General features: G+C 47.8%; 1 protein-coding gene across 5 annotated transcripts in view; it reads right to left on the bottom strand.

The window, feature by feature from the left end:
• The window catches only part of GLYR1 (glyoxylate reductase 1 homolog), a 34,654-nt gene that overhangs the window by 9,237 nt on the left and 13,373 nt on the right, over positions 1 to 12,044 (bottom strand). For 2 of the 5 annotated variants that reach the window (XM_065892035.1, XM_065892036.1), the window contains exons 5-10: positions 11,647 to 11,889; positions 7,965 to 8,051; positions 7,007 to 7,063; positions 6,008 to 6,058; positions 5,845 to 5,918; positions 2,735 to 2,834 (exon numbers count right to left, since the gene is read on the bottom strand). In XM_065892035.1, coding sequence (XP_065748107.1) covers positions 2,735 to 2,834; positions 5,845 to 5,918; positions 6,008 to 6,058; positions 7,007 to 7,063; positions 7,965 to 8,051; positions 11,647 to 11,889 — 612 coding nt within the window. The remainder of the gene's footprint in view (positions 1 to 2,734; positions 2,835 to 5,844; positions 5,919 to 6,007; positions 6,059 to 7,006; positions 7,064 to 7,964; positions 8,052 to 11,646; positions 11,890 to 12,044) is intronic. The other 3 variants (XM_065892038.1, XM_065892039.1, XM_065892037.1) reach the window with 2 other exon arrangements.

Genomic DNA, 12,044 nt, shown 5'->3' with positions numbered 1-12,044 from the left:
AAAAAATATTCATCATGGGCTTCCCTGGTGGTGCAGTGGTTAAGAATCCACCTGCCAATGTAGGAGACAGCGGTTCAAGCCCTGGTCGGGGAAGATCATACATGCCACAGAGCAACTAAGCCTGTTCACCACAACTACTGCGCCTGCGCTCTAGAGCCTGTGAGCCACACCTACTGAAGCCTGCATGCCTAGAGCCCGTGCTCCGCAACAAGAGAAGCCACCGCAATGAGAAGCCTGCACACCACAATGAAGAGTAGCCTCTGTTCGCCATAACTAGAGAAAGCCTGCATGTAGTAACAAAGACCCAACTCAGCCAAAAATAAATAAATAAATAAATAAATAAAAAGAATCTGCCTGCCAATGCAGGGGACATGGGTCTGAGCCCTGGTCCGGGAAGATCCTCCATACCACGGAGCAACTAAGCCCATGCACCACAACTACTGAGCCTGAGCTCTAGAGCACGTGAGCCACAACTACTGAAGCCTGTGCACCTAGAGCCTGTGCTCCGTAAAAAGAGAAGCCACCGCAAAGAGAAGTCTGTGCACCCAACGAAGAGTAGCCCCCGCTCACTGCAACTAAAAGAAAGCCTGTGTGCAGCAATGAAAACCCAACGCAGCCAAAAATAAAAAAAAATAAAATTTATTAAAAAAAAATTCACCGTTTTCCTTAAAAAGACAGACTTAAAAAGATCTATGTTAATATTTAATTTTGTTTTCTTCTGGTTTTTCCTTTTGAAAGAAATGAGGGTAAGCAGCAGAGCTGTCTGATTCCAAGCCCAAGTTCATAATTGCTTTGCTCTACTGTCTTCCCATAAATTAATCTGGAAAGAATGGCCACGTTTATAACAATTAAGCTTTCCAATCAAGAAAACAGGATGACCCGAAGCACTTCTATCAAATGGGAACATACTTATAATGCAAACCCTTAGATTCTACCGATGTTCTGCAAGTATGCATGTCTAGATTTCCTGGTTACCCTGGCCTTGAATCAGAAATACCTGCCGAGGGGCTTCCCTGGTGGTGCAGTGGTTGAGAGTCCGCCTGCCGATGTAGGGGACACGGGTTCGTGCCCCGGTCCGGGAAGATCCCACATGCCGCGGAGCGGCTGGGCCCGTGAGCCATGGCCGCTGAGTCTGCGCGTCCGGAGCCTGTGCTCCGCAATGGAAGAGGCCAGAATAGTGAGAGCCCCGCGTACCGCAAAAAAAAAAAAAAAAAAAAGAAATACCTGCCGAAAGGGCCTCTGAGATCTCACTCCTGACTCAGGGCCCCACAGCACCTACCCAATGCCCAGCACCTGAAGCCCACATTTCTTAGCATGGCTTTCAGTGCCCTTTCTCCTAGGCTCCCTCAACTCTCCAACCAGTTCCTTATTATTCTTGAAAAGGGCTGTTTTAACAAAGTGAACTTCTTACTTTGCCTAGAACATTTTTGTTTATTCAAATCCACCAGCTCTACTACCTCCCTTCATTCCAGCTCTCACCTTGCTGCACACATGGGATGCTCACCCCATTATTTCACAAATATATGCTTAGCCACACCTTGTTCCTCAAGAGGCTGGTTCTTTCTTGGTCTCTTTGTTCCTGGCAAGTACACTGCTTTAATTTTCTGGTACTTAGACTATGGTTCTTTATTTCTTATTTATTTATTTGTTTATTATTTTATTTGGCTGTGTTGGGTCTTCATTGCTGCGCGTGGGCTTTCTCTAGTTGCGTCGAGTGGGGGCTACTCTTCGTTGTGGTGCACGGGCTTCTCATTGTGGTAGCTTCCCTTGTTGCAGAGCACGGGCTCCAGGCACACAGGCTTCAGTAGTTGTGGCTCGTGGGCTCTAGAGCACAGGCTCAGTAGTTGTGGCGCATGGGCTTAGTTGTTCCGCAGCATGTGGGATCTTCCCAGACCAGGGATTGAACCTACGTCCCTTGCGTTGGCAGGTGGTTTCTTAACCACTGCGCCACCAGGTAAGTCCTAGCCTATGGTTCTTTACCTTTTCCTGGATGGGAACTTGATGGGAGCCTGGCCTCTCTCCATTACAAAAGACTTGGAATTCCATTTCAGGGCATGCACAGACCCCTTGAATCCATGGACCACCTGAGGTTAAGAACTTCTAAACCTGTCCTGTCCCATATGGTAGCCACTAGCCACAGGAGACTGTTTATTTTTAAGTGAAACAAAATTTAAAATTCTTCAGTCTACTAGCCATGAATCAAGTGTTCAAGAGTCACATGTGGCCAGTGGCTACCACACAGGCCAGTGCAGATATAGGACATCTCCTTCACCACAGAATGTTCTACGGCACGGTGCTGTTAATACAATCCAAACACAGAACATAGTGCAGCCATTAACAAGGACGAAGCAGATCTGTTGATACACACTCCCCATATCAATGATTACACACACACACACACACACACACACACACACACACACACACACAAATTCTTGCATGTGCATAGAAAAACCTCACAGGTTTTTTTCCTATTACTTATTTCAGGTAATGGCAGAGAGGGGAAAATTTCCACTTCATTTTATACCCCTGGGTGTTTTAAATGTTCAGTTCTTATGATAACGTCCTACGCTGGTGTATCTACACCCCCACCTGCCTGAACTAAGAGCTTGGCTTCTACTCCATGGCATGCAGAACGATGAAGAGAGACAGGAGGGAGATTCCTATCCTTAGTTACCCCAAGGGTCAAGGCTCTGTCCCACCCCACCAAACAAGCACCACTATGAATGCTTACTTTCTCTGCAGTCCGGTTCCAGACAGTCACCGTGTGACCCATTTTTAGCAAGTTGGAGACGATGCCACTTCCCATGAGGCCAAGGCCCAAAAATCCTATCCTGAAAAAGAGAGAGACTGATCAGTTCAAGGTGGGGGGTGGGGTAGGGGAGGACAGGGTGAGATCCTGAATGCCACACAGGCTCCGCTTCCTCATAAACCTGGGGAGCCTCACCTCAGACCACCAGGAACACTGCTCTGTGGTGTGCTGACACCACCACTGCAGAGCCAGTGGTAGTGCAGGCAAAGCGTGCCTTTTCTTATTATGCCACTGTTCAAAAGTGTTCGTAAGTTTAAACAGGCATTTTAAAATCCTCAACTGTCACTGCAAGAAATATGACTCATGGTTTATGGCAAATCTTCCAATCATTTCCTTGTTACTTTGATAGAAGGTCTGAGCTTACAATTCCATTACAGTAAGAAGGCAGACATTTATCTTCAGATCCTGCAACAGTTCCTGATCAGCCACCTCGAGTCCTAGGCCTTGAGATGCCAATTTAAAGCACCTTGGGATCCATGACAAGTTAACAGGAGAAGTAAGTACGGAGCCAGCCACCTTCCTCAACTGCAGGAGTCCGCATCCTGGTGCTCACCTCCCCTTCCCAGCTCCACGCCCTGCACCACCTTTGCACTCTTCGTGCCATCAGCAGGGACAGGCCTTGCCTCGCTTCTTCAAAGCCTCACCTGAGCTTTGGAACCAATCTTTCTTTCCCAGTGCATGGATTCTTCTCCTGAACCTCTTTCCTCCTGTTGCTTCTCTACCCTGGCCCGTCTTTCTCTCCACCACGCCTTCTAACTGCAGGCCCATTATGATCCTTCTGAATCTGAAGTACTCAGGTGGACAGTATGTTCGGCTTACCTTCACTTCCTACAGCTTGTTCCTTCCTACAACCCCTAGAACTTGGGGGCTACAAGCTGCTACATGCTTTTATAGATGATTTTACCTTGCCCAAATGTCTCTTCTTGGTTCTTGCACTTCTGTAACTCTCCTTGCATAAGACATGGCTAAACAATGCCTCTTTCTTCATTTAACTAATTTTTTGGCTGCGTTGGGACTTCGTTGCTGCACGTGGGCTTTCTCTAGTCGCTTTGAGCCAGGGCTACTCTTTGTTGCAGCGCGGGCTTCTCACTGCGGTGGCTTCTCTTGTGGAGCATGGGCTCTAGGTGTGTGGGCTTCAGTAGTTGCAGCACGTGGGCCCTAGAGGGCGCAGGCTTCAGTAGTTGAGGCACGTGGGCTCAGTAGTTGTGGCTCGTGGGCTCTAAGGCGCACGGGCTCAGTTGCTCCACGGCATGTAGGATCTCCCCAGACCAGGGCTTGAACCCATGTCCCCTGCATTGGCAGGCGGATTCTTAACCACTGCGCCACCAGGGAAGTCCTCTTTCTTCATTTATTACCTCATGTTCTTGTTTTCAGCTTGTGTTTCTCTCAGCTCTAAGATCCTCTGCAGCTTCTTCACTTTGACCTGTGTTATCCTTTCAGTATTTTCAGTCTCCTACAAGTCATATCTGCAGCCACCTTTTCAAACTGGCTCAGAGGTTCCGCTATCTTTGCTGGAATATGCACTCTCATACTCTCTGTCCCAGCCTGCTCTAAGTCATTTGAATCAAATGCTGAAAATGGAACCCACCACCACCTTCCTCACCAAATGGCACCCTTGACCATTAAGTTTCAAGCCAAAGCTTAAAAACAAGGAGGTATCTTCTGTCATTCACAGCTATCTGGGTAGTACAAGTTTTCCCTATGATTCTAAATCATGACAGACTAATTCTCTTTCCTTTTCGTGGTGTTTCGGGACACCTAGAAGACCTGGGGATAAAGTTTATGCATTTTAAACACAGCAACTGGCAGTCCCTCATGGTGTCCCTGAGGCAAGATGGAAAATGTGGACCAGGTAGACTGGGTACGATGCAGCTGGTCTGCTCTGTAGTTGGCCTTACACTCATGTTAAAAAAGGGTTTGACTGATGGGAGAAAACACTGGACTCTGTCCTTGGCCTACAGCTGGATTTTTAAAAAAAGCCAACAAAATCCTCATTAATTTAATGGGCAATACCCATTCCTCTTTTTATTAGCATATAACATGCCTCTAGCTCCTTCACTCCACTAAGGAAGTTCACTAAATATAACTGACAGAACAAGTGACTTTAACAGTACAAAAAGTGATGAATAATGTAAAAGACACTGTTTTTAGTCTGAGAAAGAACCCTATAGAAGACTCAGATGGGAGATTCAGACTTAGCTACGTACTTCAAGAGAATGCTCCTTCTTCAAGAACCCTTTCCAACAATACAACTAGCTGTCAGAAATGAGGCAAAGGCAAGTGTGGATGCAAGCTAAGGCCTGGGCACCACAGTCAAGTCCCCCACCTGTCTGGGTGGGGCGGAGAGCAGCAGGCAGGTGCACAGGAAGGACAGGGAGGCGACAGCAGGGAGAGCCAGGGAAGGCAGGACAACGGGCTGCCTTCATCTTTTGCCCCCACCAGGGCCAAGGACAGTGGTTCTTAAAGCATGGTCTCCTGATGAGCACCAGCAGCTATCTGGGAATTTGTCCACCCCAGACCTACTGATCAAGAAACCCTACGGGTGGAGTCAAGCAATCGGTGCTTCACGAGAGGCCTTCCAGGTGATTCTTTTTCTTTTTTTAAGTTAGCTGTTTTATTTATTTATTTTTTTGGCCACGCTGCAAGGCTTGTGGGATCTTACTTCCCCGACTAGGGATCAAACCTGGGTCCCTGGCAGTGAGAGCTCGGAGTCCTAACCACTGGACCACAAGGGAATTCCCCAACGTGATTCTGAGACACAGGGAAGTCTAAGAACCACTGATCCAAGTGTTCCCTGCTTGGAGACTCACCGGTGAGCACGAAGCCAAATCCACAGTACATTTATAGGGCAGCTTCTGTCTCCCACAAGTCAAATTACTCCTAGGCAAGTCGTAAGAATTACAACTTTCCCTTTCTCTTTCCATTTAGTCCCAGCAACGGTTGGGACACAACCCTTAACAAGCCACCTTGAGGTCACCCTCTGGCCCCAGCAGAACCAGAGGCACAGGAAGCCTCTTCATCAAAGGTCCTACTTTTTGTCTGTGGGTGTGATGCTGCCATTCACAGCCGTGCTGTCTGCTGCCTGGATGGAGGTGGACCCAGTCTCCTAGGGAAAGGAAGCACAAGTCGTCAGGTCAGCCTGCCCATGTGAGGCCCCGATGAAAATAAAAATGAGGAGGCATGGAACATACATACCTCTTCACATATTTTCAATTTCTTTGTGATTGCCTGGTAACAGACAGCTGGCTAATAAAGAAGAAATGAGAAAACCACTTATTAAACTGAACATTTAACCAGTCTTCATTACGATTTCCCTATTAAGGTTAGGCCCAAAGCGGAAAGTTAACATCAAAAACTTATTTGGTGTCCAACCTTACTGAATTCTAAACCACACATGAAAAGTTAACCTGCATCACTTCATTCAGCTCTCACGCAGCTCTACAAGATGCTTTTGCTGATCATGACGTTGAAAATCAAAGGAGCTAGGTCATGTGCCCAGAATTACAGACCTGGTCAGTATAACTAGGCTTGGAATACAGATCTGTCCAACTCCAAGGCCACATACCATCAGCAGATCCTATCAGGGCTCAGCCTAACCGATAGCCCTGTAGACACTTGGGGAAACTACCGCCACACTCCCAGGGCTCATGGAGACTGCCTTCATCCAGCAGCACTGGCTACCTTGTGGGTGGTCGACAGCTCCTGAAGTTTCAATTCCATCCTAGACTCTGAAGGCAACCGCAAATATCTCAACCACACAGTCACTAAGTTTTAAAAGCTTTTTTGGGTTCATTTTTATTTTTATTTTTTTTGCAATACACAGGCCTCTCACTGTTGTGGCCTCTCTCGTTGTGGAGCACAGGCTCCGGACGCGCAGGCTCAGCGGCCATGGCTCACGGGCCCAGCCGCTCCGCGGCATGTGGGATCTTCCCGGACTGGGGCACGAACCCGTGTCCCCTGCATCGGCAGGCAGACTCTTCAACCACTGCGCCACCAGGGAAGCCCCATTTTTAATCTTAACAGTGCCTGATTCATGAGTGGTCCTCTATGTAACTTTTAAACTTAACTAGTTGCTCTGGGCAGCAGTACAGGTAGAGACTAACTTTTCAGACTAGGGTGAGGTTCCAAAGGAGCAGGACTCTCCCCTCAGGCCAGCTCCTGACCAAGGATGAAGAACCTCAAAGAACAACTTACCTTCTCGGTTTGGCTGAGCAGGAAGTGATGGAAATGAGGGTCTGCATCTTTAACAGGCTGAAACCAGAAAATAATTTAATAAAACAAGTTATCTTCCAACACAGGTCACCTCCTTCTACCTGAGAACCAGCTTCTCCTCTGGCTGAAACACCTCTGAGAGCTGGGCTCATTCTCACAACTGCCTGGAAACTCTTCTCCCACTGCTGGGCTAAGCCTTTCAAACGATGCCCATTCTACCTGGAGGAAAACTGGTTTCAAGTGGAAAAGAATGAACGTTTCTGCCAGGTTGGTGGATAAATTATTCCCAAACACTGGAATAATATTTTAAAAGCATACTATTTTTTAAATCCAGCATTCACCAATCACTTTGGATGACCCAGCAGACCAAACCAAATTCTCAAACTTTTCTGATCTTAGGATTTTGGCCCACTTGTGCCTGGTGCCAGACCCTTGAGTGTCTTGACTCACTGAGGATCAGTATTAAAAGAAATGAGGAGACAACAACTGCAGGACCGTCAAGGCTTTTCCTAAGTAGGCCCAGCAACAGGGGGACGGTGCATCCACCCCAAGGATAAGGTAGTGTGCAGCTACCAAACATCAAAGCTGTATATACAGTGAAAGGGTGTTTATAAAGTACCAAGTGGAAAAAATCTGCAGAATGATCCCACTTTTGTGAAAACTAACACTACTCCCGAAAGTAAAAACTGTAACATGGGTATGTGATTATGTAAATGATGGTTAAGTGGGTGTGCCAAAGGGTTTGGAGCTTAACAGTCAGGATGCCCCAGGGTGGAGACCTGTGCTTTTTAACTCATTCACTTCTGTACTGTTTGGCAATTAGAAAAAAAAAAGTCTCATACACAAGAAAAGTGGGGGAAAGGAAGAGCACATCACACAGTCAGGCCAGGAAACCAGCTCTGAGGCCGGGCTTCTCCTGGCCCACGGGAGAGTTTATTACCTCGCTCACGGTTGGTTGCCATTTAAACGCAGCCATGGGTCCGGCCATCATCCCCTTCACAGTACTAGACTCGGGGATGGTGAGGTCCTACAGAGGGAAAGGCAGATCGTCAAAACACCGTGGCACCTCAGGAGCAGGTGTCTTCCTGCCTAACTCTGGGAGCACCTCTTCACTGTTTTGCTCCCTTTAGTCACACTCCACCCCGAACTAGCCCTGCCAGCTCCACGGTCTCCCCAGGCATGGCTCTGATGACTGTTCATCGGGAGAAACAGGTCAAGTTCCTGTCAACGCAGAGGGAGCCTTTCTTCTTCTCTGTTCTAGAAGTAACAAATGTGTTCCTGTGCCAAAATTTCATAAGGATGGAGGTAACGGGAAAGCCCGATTGTGGTCTGTAGTGTGGTCAGCAGGTCACAGAGAAAATTCCTTATGGCAAATAATGAACATTAAGATAACAATACTGGCTTCAGAAGGAATCCACCATATCTCAAAAAAAACTAAGAAAAACACATGGAGCACTGAGGACATCTGCCCAACTTTTTACAGCTGCTAAGTGACAAAGCCAGAATTAGAACTGGGATGTTGAGGAGCCAGGAGCCTGCTGTCTCCCCAGACAGAAGGTAGGAACCATTTGGGTGGGGAAGTCAAGAGTTCAGTGGGGCATGTTGAGATCTCAACTAGATAGCCGAGGGGAAAATGCAAGGAGGGCCACCAAGGCTGGAAGACAGCAAATGGGGAGACGGACATGAGGTCAAATCTGTGGTGGAGGGGCAAGAGCAGATCAGCTGTAGAGCTTTATCCCTTGACACCTGGCCCGCAGTGGAGACGCTCAAAAAAAAAAAAAGAGGCCCAGTGCAGTACTGTCTCAGAGAAGTTTCTGTCATGATGGACATGTTCTGACTCCACTGTATCTAGTGCAGTAGCCACGAGTCACATGTCACTATGGAGCACCTGCTAGTGTGACTAAGAAACTGGATTTTAATTTGGGTTTAATGTAAATTAATTTAAATGTAAATGGTCACCAACCTAGTGACTTGTCTAAGGCCACAACAGAAGGGAGTAAGGCGAGAACACAGCTCTCTGTCCAGCACTGACCAAAGGCCTCAATTCCTGACTCCTTGCTCTCTGCACAAGTCTGGATTTTAGGAGAACCACGGACAGTTCTGTCCTGTCCGGATGGTTTGTGCCTGGAGTTGCAGTTCTCAGCTCAGGACTCAGAAATAAGAGCCCCAGAGAGAGGGTGAGTGTGCACCCCTCACATGGCTCCCACACAAGAGTCTAGACACAAACACAGCCTTCGCCTTCCCGCACATAATCGACACCCCTGCCATCAAGGTCAGGCTTTTCAGTTAATCCTCATGGGACAGAGAATTATGGCCCAGAACGGCAATCATCTGGGGCTCTGCCCAGTTATCAGCTAGGCTACTGTGCTGTTTCAGAGAGGAGCTCGCCAGCCAAATGACAATTACTATAGCAACACACACTCTTTTGTGAGGAGTAAGCCTGGCAGCAGCCCCTGGGGTTGCACTAAAACAACCACACTCTCGCTGCACAACAGGCTACTGCTAAAAAGTAATAAATGTCCAACGTTCATCGAATGTATAGTGTCGCAGGCACTAAGTACTTGGCTTGTGTTACTCATTTAATTCTTAAACCTAAGAGGCTTTATTATTTTCAATGAGCAGACAAGGAAACTGAGGCAAAGGCAGTTGGCCAAGGTTGCACAGCTGTAACAAGTCACGGAGTCATGATTCAAACTCTAGGTCCCCCTCCTAACCTCTCCTTTATACCTCCCTTTATCCAAAAAGAAGTTTCTCTCCAGGGCGAGCACAGGAGTTGGTGAGATCCATGGCTTAAGATACCAGACAGCATGAATTTGGAGAACAGTATAAAACCTGACAGCCCAGATTTCTGTGGGTCCCCAGGAAATCAATTCAATTGGATCAAATCAGATCATACTCCCTGAAAAGTTCTTCATGCACTGCTCCTGGCAATTTCTAAACTTTTTCTACCTTTGGCTGGAGGTTCCCTGCACTCATGGTCACCTTGGCTGTCCCCACCGCTACAGCTGCTCTCATCTACTCTCTGTCTTAGGTCATCTAACAGCGAGAAGGACCTCCTCTAATGCAGAGATGGCACAGTGGCAGCTGACAGGCTGAATCTAGTCCAGAGAGATGTTCCTTTGGACCTAAAAGTGTTTTAAAAATTTGAGTTAGCTTCTAACATTTAAAACTGGAACATTTCACTTAAAAAAAAAAATCTGTATTTCCAGCTTCTCTTGAGAAAAACCAGACGATCTGGCAAAAGTTGGCTGTAATCCTGAGGGGGGGCCTTGGCCTCCCCAGACAGCAGCCACTGCCACCCCTAATGCTCTCGGCCCAACCTCCTGCTTGAGCACTCTCTCCCTTCCCTGCCCGGTCTCACTGGTGTCTGAACTTGCAAGTTTTGATCACACGTTCAGCGTTTCATCACGGCCTCATAACCCGTCTGTCTGTGCCAGCCATCTGGCTTCTAACCCCTTGATCCTGCTCTAACAATCTTCCCCTGTGTTTTGACAGACTACCCCCTTCACCTCAAATTCTCCTCCCTTGGCTTCTAAGACTCATACAAATCTTTTTGGGAAGAAGGTGAGAGGTATATTATTTCTGCTTTACTTTACTTTGCCGGCTCTGCCCACTTCTTCCAACCCTGAGCTATGTGCATCCTCTCTGCAAAGCCAACTTCTGCTCTTCACTCTTCTCTCTCCTTGCTTCCCCCAAGACAATCCCCATCTGGTCGCATGGATCCAACGTCCTCTCTAGATATTCGCTCCTCCACACCTACATTTCCATCCTATGTTATTGGAAGCCTCCCTGGCAGTCTAGACATCACTCCAAATGCATCACACTCAAAACAGAACTGGTCCTCTTGCCCCATAAACCAGCTCCTCTCCTTACTCCTCTGCTCAGAAAAAAAGCATCATCATTTCCCCAGGCACAGACTTTAAATCATCTCCCTTCCCTTTTTTCCATCATCCCTTATATGTAACCAGTTACCAAATCTTAAGAACTCTTCCTCTGAAGTGCCTCTCACACAGTTCCTTTCAATATTTGCTATCCCACCCACCGCCCACCCCCGCCAAGGAAAGCTCCTTATGAACGCACACCTGAAGTTACCCTTCTCATTGGCTTTGAGCCTTTCTTCTCTGCCCGCCATGATCCCTAACACACAGCTGGGAGCACACTGCCACCTCCACATCCAGCTCAAACACCTTCACGGCACCCTACTGACTCCATGACAGTATAACACTGCTTAGACCTCAAGGCTCTCCACAATCGGGTGACAACCTATCTTTACCTGTCAGGTCTCCTTCCTGTCCTCTACCAGTACTGAGACTCTGCATGCTAACATCGAGCCCACGTGGGCTGCGCCCTTCGTGTATGGAAGGCCTTCCCTTCTTTCCTGCTCAGCCCTTTCCAGTGCCGGCCCTTGCACGCTGGCTCAGGTGGACCCTTCTCCTCCCTCGACCATCTGGTCCACCCGTGCATCCAGGCCGTGCCCCTCCCCTGGTCTGCAGAATTCTTTAGGGCAGCACATAGCAGAGGACTCTACGTCCATTCAGGGAGCTGAAGCATACCGTAGAGCTCAGCTCTCCGGTATACAATAGAAAGTCACTAATCCCAGAAGCTACAGAGATAAAACAAACCTTCTCATCCTTTGGGGGCCGACCCCGCTTCCGGGGACTTTGCTCTTGGGCTCTTTTCAGAGGGGACTTGGAGCCTCTCTCTGAGGAGCCTGAAGACACCCTCTTCTTTCCTTCTCCCATGTTCTTCTTCACCTTCCCTTCAGACAGGCTAAGCTTGCGCTTCTCATCACCTGAGTTTGGCCTACTTCTCTCCTCACTGGAATTACGCCGATTCTTGTCATCAGCAGAACTGTGGGACGATGTCTGAAAGTTTAATAATAATAATGATAACCACGACAACAGCCACCACCATCACTACCATGATTTACAGGAGCCACACCCTGTGATAAGTGCTTTACGTGTGTTATCCACACAACAACCCTATGAAGTAGGCTCTGCTGTCAACTCCACTTATATTT

This window comes from Phocoena phocoena, chromosome 15, assembly GCF_963924675.1.
Source record: "Phocoena phocoena chromosome 15, mPhoPho1.1, whole genome shotgun sequence".
NCBI lineage: Eukaryota > Metazoa > Chordata > Mammalia > Artiodactyla > Phocoenidae > Phocoena > Phocoena phocoena.
Note: the sequence above shows the minus strand (reverse complement) of the source record. Positions and strands in the feature narration are given on the sequence as shown.